We start from the raw sequence: 15,497 nt of genomic DNA, 5'->3' as shown, positions 1-15,497 counted from the left end.
GTCGTAGCTCTGAAGATGACCTGCAAGAAGGTTAAAATATGTTGTCTATTAAAAATCATATCATTCCTGCAGTTTCATATAGCCCACATAAGTGCACATATTTCAATTCGAATACGAGCCACAGTAGTATGTTTAACCCCAACTAACCACGTCCCAAATAACTATTCATGCTAACTGGAGGGATGATGTTGAAGGCTATCTGAATCGTTCGCCAAAGTAGTTTGGCGAGAGGGCAATCTATGAAAAGATGTTGTATTGCTTCATCATGGTCACAATAACAAAACCGTGAACAGCCTACCCATCATGGCTTTAACAAATTATCTTTGGTGAGGATCACTTTCTTGTGGACAAAGCACATAAATATTTTAATACGCAAGGGAACCTTAACCTTCTAAATATGTATAGATCCCGGGATTGGGCCAGAATTAATAAAATCCATATAAAAGAATTTTACTGTAAACACTCCGTTTCTAGCCAACTTCCAGTGTAATGAGTCAGGTTGGTCAGATAATTGAACATCCATCAATCTCCGAACCAAGTGCATCCAGGAATTCCAACGTTCCCCAACTAAAGATCGTCTAAATTGAATATCCCAAGGAACCGATCGTAATAATGTGCCTACGTAATCCTCCTTACGTTGAACAATATTATAAAGGCTTGAATATTGTATGGCTAATGGCGTCTCCCCTAACCACGTGTCCTCCCAAAATCTTGTTGTCATCCCATTGCCAACAAGAAATATGGTCCTACGGAAGAACAAGTCTTTCGTTCTCATAAGCCCCTTCCAGAATGGAGAGTCATTCGGCCTCGCGGTGACTTGGGCAAGAGTTTTCGGTTGCAGATATTTGTTTCGTAATATCTGTGCCCACATACCGTCATTCTCTATTGATAACCTATATAGCCATTTACTCATAAGGCATTTATTTTTTATTTCCAAGTTTTCAATACCAAGACCACCCTGATCCTTGTGTCGGCATATTATGTCCCATCGTGGTAGGCGATACTTAAATTCTTGGCCTCATCTGACTACCAGAAGAATCAAGATCGAAAAAAATCTAGTCTCTTCCGTACCCCCTTGGGTACCTCAAAGAAGGATAGCGGGAACATCGACATGCTAATCAGTACTGAGTTAATAAGCACTAGCCTACCTCCATATGATATTAGCTTGCCCTTCCAACAGCTAAGATTTTTCTTGATTCGATCTTCGATGCATTTCCACTCTATTGGAAAGTTTGCGATGATGTATCAGTATGACAAAATAACTAAAGGGCAAATAACCTGGAAGTGGAGTTTCTACACCCAGGAGCAAATGCTCCTGGTGTGAACAGTAAAATAAAAAAAAATCAAAAAAATGTCAAAAAATTCTGATTTTTTTTGTGGCATACTTATACAAATGTTTGTTGTGCACGTAAAATTTCATCGCGAAATCACGTTGGTGGAAGGTGTGGTAAAAAAACAAAATCGATGCTCTGAAAATGTTACTTACAAAAGCATTTTGAAGCTCTGATTTTGTTTTTTTGGCACGACTTTCCACGAATGTGATTTCGTGATGAAATTTTTCATGCACAAGAAACACTTGTGAAAGTATGTCACAAAAAAAATTCAGAATTTTTTGAATTTTTTTTCTATTTTTTTGATTTTACTGTTCACACCAGGAGCATTTGCTCCTGGGTGTAGAATGGTACTTTCGAAATAACCTAGTTCACAATCGAACAATTGTCTATATGTGTCTTGCTCCTCTTTGGCCCGACCAAAACAGAACAATTCGCTCTTGTTGAAGTTCTTTTTAGCCCCGACAATTGTTCGAAGAGACATAGAACTAATTTCATGTTCCGAGCTTTTGCAATGTCATGCTCCATGAAAAGTATAGTGTTGTCCGTATATTGTAAAATGGAAACTCCCCCATCAAGTAGATGAGGAACGAGTCCATATACTATGCCATTCTCCTTGACCCTACCAATAAGAATGGTCAAAATATCCGCCACTATATTAAATAAGAGGGGAGACATCGAATCCCCTTGTCTCAAGCCTTTATGAGTCTGAAAATAGTGACTGATATCATCGTTAACCTTAATTCCGACACTATCTTTTTGGACTAGAGAACCCACTTGGTCCCGTCATGCCTCATTAAAACCCTTCATGCGCATTGCCTGCTGAAGAAAAGCCCACTTACTGCTGATGTTTTAGGAATAAATTGTGCACTGGTTAGAAGATAGAGATGGCTGATTTTTTGCAACTCACATGAGCCGTAGAGGTTCTCCCCTGACATAATTTTCTCATGAAATGAAAACATTTGTCACATGTCATGGATGTTATTAATGCAAACATTTTTCTGACCAATGGACACATAGTTATGTTTTGTAATGAAAACATTTTCAGTGTAAATCAAACACTTCTTCACGTTGGTGGAAGCACATTCCATGTGAGTCAGTTCATACAAAACTTAATAAACCTTCACTGGTTATCATCCAATGCCTTGGTACCGATGTGCCATTTAATTGCTTCATACAACATTAATAAAGCTTCACTGCTAATATTTGATGCATAAAGCTTCATTAGTTATAACTTACCCATTCTTCGTTATATGTCCATATATTTGTGCAATGCCAGGCCAACACATATGTACTATATTACTCATTAGGATACTAGAGTAGCCGCCTTGTGGGCGCATCCACTTTTCTAAAAATTCAAAAACATGAACTTCTTTTTCCTCTCCTTTTTCTTTTCCTTTTTTTCGTTTCACTTTTCTAAAACATGAACTCTTTAAATTTTGTGCATTTTTTAAAATTCATGAACATATTTTCAGATTTGTGATATTTTTTTGAATTCATGAACCTTTCAAAATCATTTTTTTAATTCATGATTTTTTAAATTGAGGAACTTTTGCCTAATTCATGAATTTTTAAAAATTTTGTGCACCTTTTCAAATTCAAGGACTTTTTAAATTCACGTTTTTTCCTGTATTCATGAACATTCCAACTTGCAGATTTCATTAAATTTAAATAAATATAAAAATAAATCATGACCATACTTTGAACCTTTGATTTATTTTTGAAAATGCGAAAACAAACTTAAAAACTGGAGGTTGGTTGTTTTTTGGAACCGGCTGCTGTTGGTTTTCCTCTAAACAGTGAGTGAGTCACGCAAGGCGAGCGAACAGTAGCAGGGGCGGAGCTACGTTCAGCCCTGCAGGGCCGTGGCCCCACATGCTTTGGAAAAGATACGAAGAAACTGTTTTAGAGCCTGCTTAGATTAGAGAAAATAGAGTTTTTGCCCCCCCCCCCCCCCCCAAACATGCATAATTTACGTTCCCCCCCCCCTCCCTTGAAGATATGTTATATCCTCGCCACTGAATTTAATTTAAAAGGGTGCATAGCCTACCACGGGCACCCAACTTGCATGCGGGCACCCATGCGCCAGCCGGCACTTAAGGCGTTGTATAGACGCTCCCCACCACATACGTGAATAACGTGAGTAGCTACTTTGAAAGAAGGAGCCGGAAGTGCACCCTATTTATCGCGTACCGCGATAGATAACGACCAACCATGTACCCCTAGAGCTCCCACATGCTAGATGGGTCGGCCTATTTAAATGCTCTCCTCTGCGTCGGTTGGAGTGTAAACTCGGGAAATCAGGAATCAAGGATAACCCTCATTTCTGTGTTCAGTTAGGGGCTAAAACGCTGTAGGTTCCTTTGAGTATGCTAAAAAAAAGGTGACACGGTGATTTATATAGGTTCAGACTGCTTGGGAAGCATAATGTCCTAATCATGTTCTTGTTTAGTTGAAATGAGTGTATGAGGGAGATTACAAGTGCTTGGGAGAGTTAACTATGGTGCTCGGGGTGGGTTCCCATCCTACCCTAACACCAACCCTTCTTCCTTTTCCCTCTCTACTCTCCTTCTTAAGCCTGGGTTTCTATGTTATTCTCCCTTATGTTTTGTGTTATGTGCTCCGTTGTCCAAAAATGGTAATGGCCCTCCCTTTATATAGTATTGGGGGCACAAGGCACCACAATGGCCCATTCACATGTGTGGTCTTCTTTGACTTGGGTCTCTCTGTTGTGCAGTATAGGGCGGGGGGCACCACAATGGCTCGTTCACATGCGTGGTCGTCTTTGATTTGGGTCCCTCTGTTGTGTAGGCAATAACATGATGTTGCAGTTGTCAGGTACTTCAGTACACCAAATGACTGTCTTATCCCTTTGGGTACGACTCGTCAACGTCAGTCCTGCTAGAGTTCGAGGCATAGTTGTCCCTTAGTCAGAAAGGAGCATATGTGCCATCGCTTTCAACCATGTAATAATGTCAATTCCTTATCGTTCCGAGGTGCGCACACCGGCTGTAAATCATAATGATGATGGCCTAAACTACGTAGGCATGTGGTAGGCTATGCACCCTAGCTTGCATTTGCATTAAATGCATGGTCGTGGACGTGGTCGTGCCTGCGGCCATTAGGTTCGCCTGCATGTTTGACACGTGTGCATGTGTGCACTGGTGCTCGGGACAGCGAGCACTTCCACCCAACGTCACTGATGATGTGTTTGAGCATTATTTGACTGGTAAAGGTTTTACCAAGAGTAAGTCGACAAAGATCCGCATGCTGCGACGTGTAGCTTGATAATGTGCTAACTCCTTCTGGATGTTGTAGTATTTGACGGTGAGTAAGTTTTTCTAATAAACGAACGCGGCCTTTTGGTGGGCCCATTGTCGGTGTGCTTGGTGTACACCAGTAGGTCTTTTATATTCCCAGAGCGTCAGCTGTAGAACATTCCTGAACATTTCTGAATTGGTTTTCCTCTTATTTCTGGCTTCATAGTTTGTTTTTGGTTTCCATGTTTTATTTTATATTTATCTATTTCCTTCTTCTTTTTCCCTTTACCTGTTTTATTTTTATCATTTTCAAATTTAGTAATGTTTATAAATTCAGAATTTTTTTCTCAATTTGTGAGCATGTTTTCAAAATCATGGAAATTTAAAAAAAACTAAATATTTTAAATTCATGAATACTTAAAAACTCATGAGATAGTCTGAGTTCATAAAAGAATTGAATTTTGAATAGTTACTGAATTCAAGAATATTTTCAAATTCACAAACATTATTCGAGTTGTGAACAATTTACAATATTGATGAACTTTTTAAAAAATTGTGAACATTAGTTACAAGTTCAAGATCATTTTTGTAAATCAAATAGTTTTCTGAATGTGTGAACATTTTCTGACTCCACGAACATTTTTTGAATTTACTAAGTTTCGAAAAATTGCAAACATTTTCAAATTTACGAAAAAAATATACTTTCTGAATATTTTTTATTTTTAAAAAACCTTTCGAAATGCATGAACAATTTGGAATAAAAAAGAATTTTAAAAATGCCAAATATTGTAAAATGTGCACTTTCCATACCATGAAGATTACTGAATTTTGTGATATATTATTTTGAAATTGAGTAACACTTTTTAATTAACGAATATTTAGCATATTTAGGAAAAAATAATTTATAAAAAATTGTATTCACGTAAGTTTATAAAAATTTAGTTTTTTAATACTTGCAACCTTTTCGATACTTCTTCAAACTTTTTGAAAACACATGTTTCCCGACTATTTTCCAAGATATTTACAAATAATTTAACATAAAATTAAAAAATGGAAAAAATAGGAAATCCCATGCACTGCAGTGGGCCGACACAAAGCGTGCGCCAGGAGGAGCTATATATCGCGGTCGGCGAGATGTAGCTCCATCTCATCTCTGGCGAGTTCACTATTAGGCAGGGCTATTATTTTATCTCCAACTTGAGGATTTTCTATGTTGTTTTTCTTATTGGTTTTCACTGTTTGTAAAGGTTTTCGTTGATTTTCTTTGTTTTTTTCTGTTCTCATTTCTTTTTTATTGATTCTTGTTTCTTTCTTTATCTTCACTGGTTTTCTTCAGTTTTTTTTATATTTTCTTTTTTTCTTTTTGTATTTATTGAAGAGATGTCTACATTTTTTGTACACATCAATAATTTTTTTTACATAGGTTTAATATTTATTAAGTTATTGAATAATATTTTACAAAAGTATATGCTTAATGTCCTATTTTTTCGTACATACTGTACATATAAAATATTTTTAGTACATAATTAATAATATACGAATAGATGATTAACATTTTTTTCAAATACCAATCTTTGAACATTTCTTTGAATAAGTGTTAAAAACAAATTGAAAGACGTGTTAAAAAATGATACATAACATATTTTTGAAATCTTAAACATTATTTTAAATGTAACGGACATTTTTTGAATGGTTTCAAACCCTTCTTAATTACACTTTAATTTTATAAACAATTTTATAAAATATCACGTGAATGTTTTAAAAAAATTGCCCTAACATTTCTATAACACTGCATGAACACTATTTAAACACACAATAAAATTCTAATAATATTATTTTTGTTTAAGAAATGTACATAAAGTATGAAAAGAAAATGAAAAGTTACCTAAAATGCCAGTTTGTGTGTTTGCTAGTCGAGTACTCATATACAACGCCTTTAGTGCCAGTTACAACATTTGACGCATGCACGTCACGCTCCTGGGTGAGCCAACAATAAGATACATCATTTCGGTCGGTGACGGCTCCCTAGGACCTGGGAGCTCCCAGCCAACACCATGTGTGACGTGCTAGACGCACCCATAGTATTTTGTTTTATCACACGTTTTTTTCTTTATTTCTTTTAACTTTCCAGTTTTTTCTTAGTTTAGTTCATACGTACTTCCTCGAAAAAAAGACACAATCTGTGCTTTTGCGAGAACCACACCTGTGCTTTCCAAAAAAGGGATAGACAGCCTCTGCTTTCTGTGAGAAGCAAAACTGTGCTCCCGTAATGGGAAAAGCATATCCGTGCTTCCAAAAAAATAGAAAAAAGCACAATGCACCTGTTTGGGTTATAGTATTTCGGTTTTCTTTCCTCAGATATTTTTTTTGGCAATTTTCCTATTTTTCGTTTCTGTATTTCTTACATTTTTCTAGTAATTTTTTTGTCAAAAACTTAACGTGGGATTTAGTGTGAATATTTGCAGGCAAAAAATCCAAAGATGAAAAAAAGGTGCATAATTTAGACGGATGGTTCAAGATATAAAATGTTCTGCAAAAATGAATCTACGCAAACCAGGAAACTCTAGGGTTGTGCTCCACTTGTCAGCACCAAAGAAGGTTGGGACTGACCTTTGCAATGGATACCCCTTAATTAGTGATTTTGTTCGGTCCCTCCTTCGATCGATCACCGTTGACATTTGTTAGTGAATCATTGACCTTTGATTGGTTAATCGATGAGCGTTTACCTTATGAAAAATATGTGAATTCGAAAAGTTCATGAATTTCGAAAATAATTAATTTGAAAAAAATCATAGATTTGAAATATGTTTGTGAATTTCAAATGTTTTGCTAATGTCAAAAAATTCATGAATTTAAGAATGTTCATGATTTTTTAAAAAACTCAATAATTTAAAATAATATAGGAAAGAAGTTCATGGATTGAAAAAGTTCACGTATCTAAAAAATGTTCATGGGATTTAAAAAAATTTAGACAACTTGAAAAAAGTTTGTAAAACTAAAAAAAGCACATGAGAAAAATCAAAATAAAAAACTAAAAATAAACTATAAAACTAAAAAAATAGAAAAAGTAAAAATGTGAATAAGAAAAGCATATAAAGAAAAGAAATCCACATAACTAACCCTGAAAAGGAGAAAAGAAAACAAGACCTTGTGATAAAGTGTGATCAGATTGGACCGGCGAGTTAAGTTGTCGACAAGATCGTGCGTGGGGCCAAGTTACCGGAAAAGGCTACAACTCACATGGGACAGAAACCCGGGTATATCAGGTGGGTTGGGATAAAAACTTTCCCTCCTTGTTGCAAACAAATGTTTTTGAGACAATATCACCAAGGTTTATTAAATCATCACAACGTTTACATGTATGAAAAAAAAGGTGACGAGGTGGTCCGAGCCATACATGACAGTTGAACAAATGTGATGGCAGTAAAGCCCAAAAGAAGTTTCAGCATGGATTTCCAACCAAGTAAAGCGCCTGGATGCCGGGAGTATTATGGCCAACCAAACAAGCCCTTACTATTATTTTTCGTTTTTTATTTGTCATTTCTTTATTTATTTTGGTTTTTTATTTTATTTTTAGAAAAAGTTCCTTTTTGAAACAAATATTAAGAAATTCAGAAAACAATTGTGTTTCCATATTTTGGTCGAAATTGCAAAAAATGTTCATGTTTTTTTAGAATTTTACCTAAATGAAAATTTTGACGTTTTCTACTATTTTTCGAAAAAAATAAAGATTTCTAAAATTAGTTCACATTTTAAAAGAATTTCCATGATTTTTAAGTATTATTCATAATTTTAGAAAAATTACGGTACCAAACTTTTTAGGAGACTTAAAAAATGTTTGTGTTTAAAAAAATTTGTTCCATCATTATTTTGTGGTACCCATGTTTTTTGTTACCCAAGTTTGTGGTACCCATGTTTAAAAAATTTAGTTCCATGAATTAAAAAATGTTTGTGGTACCCATGTTTAATTTTTTCCCATGTTTTATGTTTAAAAAAATTACGTTACCAAATTATTCATAGCGCACTGTGGTAACCCCCCACCACGGGAACTTGATTATCTATGTTCCATCATTTTGTGCCCTGATCATCTTTTTTTTTGTTTAATTTTTTATTGCTCCTTCTTCCTCGTTTGAATAATTTTTTCAAATCTATCCACATTTTATTTAAATTTATGAACTATTTGCAAGTTTTATGAACTTTTTTATACTTCGATGAAATTTTTCTAAATTTGATAAACCTATTTTATTCAAATTTTATAACCTTTTTGTAAATTCGATAAACTTGTTGCAAGTCCAATGATCATTTTTTAAAATTCGATGAACTTTTTTCAAGATTGCTGAATTTTTCCTTCAAATTTCTGAACTTTTTACAAAATAGATGAACTGCTTTTCAAACTCGATGAACATTTTTTATCAATGTCGATGAATTTTGGCCAAAATCCATGAACTTTTTGAAAAATTGATGAACTTTTTTTTGAAAATGATGAACTTTTGAAACTTTTTCACATAGTTTTTAAAAAATCGGTAAAAAAATTTAAGTTCGTGAACTTTTCTTTAAAAATGATGAACTATTTCTCAAAATGGATGAACTTTTGTCTCAAAATCAATGACAGTTTTCAAATTTTGTTTTTTTCAAAATAAATAAAAAGAATCTTAGTGATAAATATATAGCGTGATCATACTAGTTTTTGTACTATTAGCGCTATGAAAATTACAAGTGTCCAATGGCTGTGGTGGTCAGCTAAGCTCGAACAAACTTTGCCTTCGCGGGTGATAAGAGTTCGAGCGCTTAAGGCGTCGAACAGGGAGCTCCTACAATACCTAGCTATACTGAAAAGCTTTTTTTTCATTTCTTCTTTCCTTTTCAGTTTTTTGAAGTGTTCGTCACATATTTAAAAAAGAGCTAGGAAAGAAGAAATGAAAGCTAGGGAGGCGATCTGCGCTACTTGGGCATTGGGCAGCGAAAGCGCCTATGACTCGTCTCGCTGCAGCCCGCCAATTATTGGGCCGACCCATTTTTAGGGTACCTTCTGGATGTCGTTACTTATGCCTTTTCATTTTTTTGTCTGTATTTTTTTATTTGTACAATTTTTTATTTTGTTTTTTATTTTCATTTCCTTTTCCCTTTTTAGTTCTTTTTATTGTGGTCATTGCACATTTAGAAAATGTTGATCATGAATTGGAAAAATGTTAAGTTTGTACAAAAGAATGTTTTGGATATACACGGAAATAGCCATCAAACATGTACTTGAAAAAAATTGTTAATCATGTATGTAAATAATGCTAAACATGTATAAAAAATGTTTCTGCTGTACATGAAAATTAGACAATGTGTAAAAAATTAGACATATGTTTCAGGAAATGTGACTCATGTATTTTTTTTGACGTGTACAGAAAAAATATACTATATGTTGGAAAAAAGTAGAGATCAAAACCAATATATGAAAAGAAGTTAATCGTTTATCTTAAAAAAATGTAAAACATGTACGGAAAAATATTTTTGATGGAAAGAATAGATGTCAAATTTTTGGAAAAATATATAGAAGTTTGTTAAAAAATAGTAGACGTGAACAACATTATCGAAAAATATTGCTAATGATGAATTTAAGAAATGATAAACATTTATGAAAAATATTTTCATATATAAAAAGCTGACCAATTTGTATAAAAAGTTAGAAAGTAAATAATATATTAAAATTATATATATATATCTCTATCTCTACCTCTCTACCTATATATATATATATATATATATATATATATATATATATATATATATATATATATATATATAATATATTGGTAGTTTTGCAAAAACGTCCCCGCGTTTCTTCGAAATCAACCCGCGGTCCTATTTTAAGTGGTTACCCAGGAAAACGTTTCGTTTTTACACAAAACTCCCTATCTTTTGGAGTATTCAACCTGTGATCCAAGCAGATTTGTAAAGGAAAAAAAATACGGCAGCAAACAGACCACAGGCGCTCGTCTCCTCTACCTCTCGCCCACGAACTCCTCGCCGCCGCCGCCACCTGCGCCGGCCGCTTCCGGCGACCTCCGACGCCGTGCAGCACGCTCCCCGAGCTCCTCACGGTCCGAGCCTCCCTCCCCTCCGACCAGATTCTCCGCTCCCGTCCTCTACCGCCCGCTTGCAACCCCACCCACGTGGCTAGGGTTCCGGGCAGGGCTTCGCCGGCTCGTCTCCGGCGGCCCCAGGTTCGTTCCTCCTTCCTTCTTGGCCCCCTCGCCTCCGTCTTCCTCCCAGAACTTGGAGCAGAAGCCCGCCTCAGTGTTTCCCGTCGCACTTCTCACGTCCCTATGGGATCTCCTCCCCCTCATCTCTTTCTCTGTGATTGATCTCAATCCGCCCCTCCCCTCGATGCTGTGTAGGGGATAGGTCGCTTCCGCGGTGGGGCGTGAGCTGGGAGCTGGTAAGGCATACGCCCTTGCCGACGAGGAGTTCTCTCTCTAGGGAGAGAGCAGAGGGCATGCTGGACGCTGTTGCTGGTGAGATATGTGAGAATGAGAGAGAGCAGAGAGAGACGATGATTGCTGCACATTTAGATAGAGGGATTGATGGAACTGCTACTGGTCGCTGCTGCTAGAAAGAGAGAGAGAGAGAACAGAGATGAGAGACATGGTCCAACGCCTACTGATCTGCTCTTGTGGATAAGAGAGAGAGAGAGAGAGAGAGAGAGAGAGAGAGAGAAGTGTTGATTGCTTCACATTTATATAGATACTACTGATTGATGTATGATTGCTTCACATTTATATAGATACTACTGATTGATGTACATTTAGATAGAGAACGAGATGTAGCTTGCTACTGAAAGTTTTTGTTATTGCTACAGTCCCATCAATCAATGTAATAAATACTACCCAATTCATATCCAGATAATTTGCATCTGTCATATAGGAAAAAAGACATCAGTGAACCCTTTGTATTCTAATTGCAAGGTTAAGTAATCTTGTGTGTTCTAACTCTGCGATAATCTGCAGTTATTTGGCTCATCGTCGTATTGCAAGTTTCTGACATCGCTGTACACTGTTGACGTCGCCGGAAATCCGTCTGCACGTACTCCACTGTCCGCCGGAACTTTGTCCGACCTGAGGTACATACTACAGTGTAATCAATTTGCATCTTTCATCAACTACTACATAAGCTCTGAACAAGTCAATGCCTAAAACACCCCCCTGTCCTCATTACAAGATGCTCTTGAGGAAAAACAATAATTAGAAGTAGCGATCAAATGTGATAACTCTAGCTAAATTTGTATCTAGGAGGAACAGCTATTGTATGACAGAAAAATATAAGAAAAGGTAAACTAATCTCATGGTGATGGCACAGAGGTAATTATTTAATCGACTATTTTGGAAGTAGCAATAAAAGGTGATAAAGCTAGCTAAATTTTTATCTAGAAGAACAGCTGCTGTATGACAAAATTTTCATACCAGTGCTACATGGTTCCACTCTAAATCTCTGTACTTAATTGTCTAAAGGTTTGCATTAGTGGTTCAGACCAATGCTATATGGTTCCACTCTACATCTCTGTAGTTAATTGGCTTAAGGTATACATAATTGGTTGGCTCTGAAAATATATATAGCAAGTCTTCATATTATAACAGCTTGAAGAGGTTCACAAAAAATGGTACAGGAGTTGCAACAGTCTTGATCAAATATTTTGCATTTCTTCATAGAGGGAGTTCTGTATGTTCTTTAGTATATGCTCTGGGAGTCTGAACAATTTAGTGACTAGAAGGGTCATGACATTGCTTTTCCATGTCCTTCAGTTTTTCCATTCGAGTTGGCTACCTGAATTCCACTATGTTAATTCATTCTTGTGCAATTTCTCATTGGTGTTCATGTAATTGGCCTGCAGCCTTTATTAGCAGTGCCTAACATTTGATCAGTTCTCATTGGTTCAGACCAATGCTATATGGTTCCACTCTACCCTGGCTAGGCCCACGAGAGCCAGCAAGCCGGCGGCAGCAGGGATGGCCGGATAGAGCCGCATGGACTCAATGACTCAGAGGAGGATCGGAGGGGGTGGCCTGTACGTGGAGGATGATTCACACACGAGCTGGCACGCCCAACAAATGCATTAGTTTGGCTCTTGCACTAGAGAATGACAGATGGTGTATACTGACAGAGGGGGAGTAAGCCCTGTAACTTGATGCTTGCTTTATGTGTATACAACATAAATCCCCTTCCTATTATTTACTATATTATCTTGTCAGCAGAGAATTCTGCAGCATACTGTGCAAGATCTTTATTTACACCAAGGAGGAGGTCCAGAAGATGAATTCGAAATCATCCTGTACCCAAGAAAGGAGGAAGTTCCATGGATGGTGATTGTGCAAACAAGAAGGCACATCTCACACATCATGCAATTTAGATAACTAACTAACTAGGTATGTGAGTGCCTTTCAAAACTCTGCTATTGGTTAAATTGGTGTTGTTTTGGCCTTTTGGGTGCATCATATTTCCCTCCATGATGTCTTCTATGTAGTATTCAATTCTTCTTTACCGGGTTGCTGTTCCCGTTCAGCAGCGGTTGCACCTTCTACAACAGTGAGCCCGAGCGGCATCAGATTCAGATTGTGTAAGCGCCATTCGCACACCAAATAATTCGAATTTTGTGTTCTGATTTTCCACAACACTAGCTTTTCTATATACCCCTTTCAGTACTATGATACGCATGCATATCTCTTCGGTTCTCAAACAAGAACTGCATATCTTTCAGTTTGCATTGTGGATAATGTGCAATGTACGGTTGGTGTTGAAAGTATAAAGTGTAGGCAGATCAATATGAAAGTTTGCTTGGTTTTGATTCCAATCATGAATTTTTGATAATTAGAGAGAAGGATGTTGGGTAAAGATCTTTGCCTAGATCGATGTAGTCATATAGGCTGGGTTATCTTCTAGCAAAAGTATAGCAACAATTTCTTCTTTGCCTATTCCTCTTTTTTCTTTTCTGTTTCTTTCTTTTCTCAATGTTGAACTTACCTGTATGATGATTGTAATGAGCTACTCCCTCCGTTCCTAAATATTTGTCTTTCTAGAGATTTCAACAAGTGACTACATACGGAGCAAAATGAGTGAATTTACACTCTAAAATATGTCTATATACATCCGTATGTGGTAGTCCATTTGAAAAATCTCTAAAAAGACAAATATTTAGGAACAGAGGGAGTAGATTGTAAAGACTGGACATTCTGGATTTAGAAGAATGCAATGATCAATTTTTTGTGCAACTGCAGATGCAATGCACAACGAAGCAAAAAATAGATAATCCTAGGCTCGATCTTTCCAATAGATACTTATTATGTCACTTTTCTCAATCTGTTTGGCATGTTTTATTATCTTTTTCTCTAGCCCATGAAGGTTTCGAGATGGAGGCCTGTGAGGAGGATTTCAGGGGAGATCATACTATGACTATGACAAGAGGCTGAGATTTGACTTGCACTGTATTGAAAAGCAGGTTCAGGAGCTCCAAGCCAATAAACGCCAGAGCTTTGAAAAAGATGTAAGATTTCTACTTTCTAGCTTTTTTCACAAAATTTGCTGTAGACTTTTATTCTGTATGGCAGTCGGGTTTGTTATAGGAATGAGCTATAGACCTTTTGTTCAATTTTGTTTGAGATAGAATACAAATTATGTGTGATATTCAAAGTTTATAGAGCATGACCACAGCAAAAAAAGGCGATCAACATAGGCAATATGTTTTCTGTTAACAATTCAATTTCTTTTTTTAATTCAATGCCTGAAATTATTCCAATTTGCAGTGCATACTTGCCGCTAATTAAGAACTACAGATATATGCTTTCACATGCAGTCATGGCTTTGAAAACATGTATGTGTCAGTTTAGAAATACCTCATATTGTTTCGATTCTTGGCTTCAGGGAAAAAGTGATAGATTGCAAAAATATTTATCTGTATAAGAGGATAGATGTATATTTATCTAAGAGGATAGATGTTCGTACTTGCAGAACTACAGTTTGCATTTCAGTCCATCATTCATTGTTACTTGAGTATTTCTCATGTTTCGCTGATCTCCCAGGATTGTAGAAGCTTTTTGTGTGTTTTCTCACTGGAGCAGCTCTCTGCGCCTTATGAAAGTAGTTTGGAAATATGAGTGAGAAGTGTTGTATTGTTATGTTTTTTGTTAATTTCAGGGGAGAAGAGAACTCCAGTTTTGGCAATGTTCGTGATTCAGATTCACCATGATTGATACTGTACAATGCCATACAATATTTACGTATTCCCATCATGAACTATTTCATCCTATTTTTGTTTCGGTAAAGTACAATGTTCCTATTAAGCTGTAGTAGTTGAAATTTTGTGTACAGTCAATGTAATTTACCATTGGAGACTTTACACATGTGTAAGAAAATTAAATAATATAACTGTCTATACATACGTGTAAAAATATTAAATACTATAAATGTGAAACTGCAGGATGCGTTAATATTTTATCATCATGTGACCTATTAATTTTGAACCGTCCGGCCACACATTTATTCCAAATCGCATATATGGCATCCGAGAAGGAAGAATCTGAGTGGGAAGTACTACACGACGATTCTTGAGAGGAACAAGTCGACGAGGACACCAATGATGATAACTCTATCGTCGTTCTGCACCCGGACAACATGGATAAGATGCAACTCTTTCTTGGCTGTGAATCGGTCGATGGTTGTCAAGAACACCAATGGCGACACTCATTGTGGCTTTACACTCGGACACCATGGACATGTTGTAGCCTACTCTATTCTCCATAGATGCAAGGCTCAAGATACCACAACAGACGGTGTGGTCGATCATCATGCAGCTTAGCCGACGACCCATGACACGTCCAATAGAAAGCAAGGGACGGGTAGTTTGATCCTTAACGGTTTCATGTTTTCT

General features: G+C 36.5%; 1 protein-coding gene across 1 annotated transcript; it reads left to right on the top strand.

Annotated features, from left to right (window-relative positions):
* Positions 1–4,421: 4,421 nt before the first annotated feature.
* LOC123158415 (uncharacterized) lies at positions 4,422–12,455 on the top strand. The gene is made up of 5 exons (XM_044576411.1): positions 4,422–4,578; positions 4,650–4,658; positions 10,538–10,803; positions 11,587–11,699; positions 12,107–12,455. The coding sequence occupies exons 1-5, from the start codon at positions 4,422–4,424 to the stop codon at positions 12,144–12,146; spliced, it is 585 nt and encodes a 194-aa protein (XP_044432346.1). The 3' UTR covers positions 12,147–12,455.
* The last annotated feature ends 3,042 nt before the right edge of the window (positions 12,456–15,497 follow it).

Source organism: Triticum aestivum, chromosome 7B (assembly GCF_018294505.1).
Source record: "Triticum aestivum cultivar Chinese Spring chromosome 7B, IWGSC CS RefSeq v2.1, whole genome shotgun sequence".
NCBI lineage: Eukaryota > Viridiplantae > Streptophyta > Magnoliopsida > Poales > Poaceae > Triticum > Triticum aestivum.
Note: the sequence above shows the minus strand (reverse complement) of the source record. Positions and strands in the feature narration are given on the sequence as shown.

Coding starts and splice junctions, on each gene's coding strand:
- LOC123158415 (XM_044576411.1), top strand. CDS start 4,422: ATGGTCGTGGACGTGGTCGTGCCTGCGGCCATTAGGTTCGCCTGCATG. Junction 10,804..11,586: donor CTCGTCTCCGGCGGCCCCAG/GTTCGTTCCTCC, acceptor GATAATCTGCAG/TTATTTGGCTCATCGTCGTA. Junction 11,700..12,106: donor GGAACTTTGTCCGACCTGAG/GTACATACTACA, acceptor TTAGTGGTTCAG/ACCAATGCTATATGGTTCCA.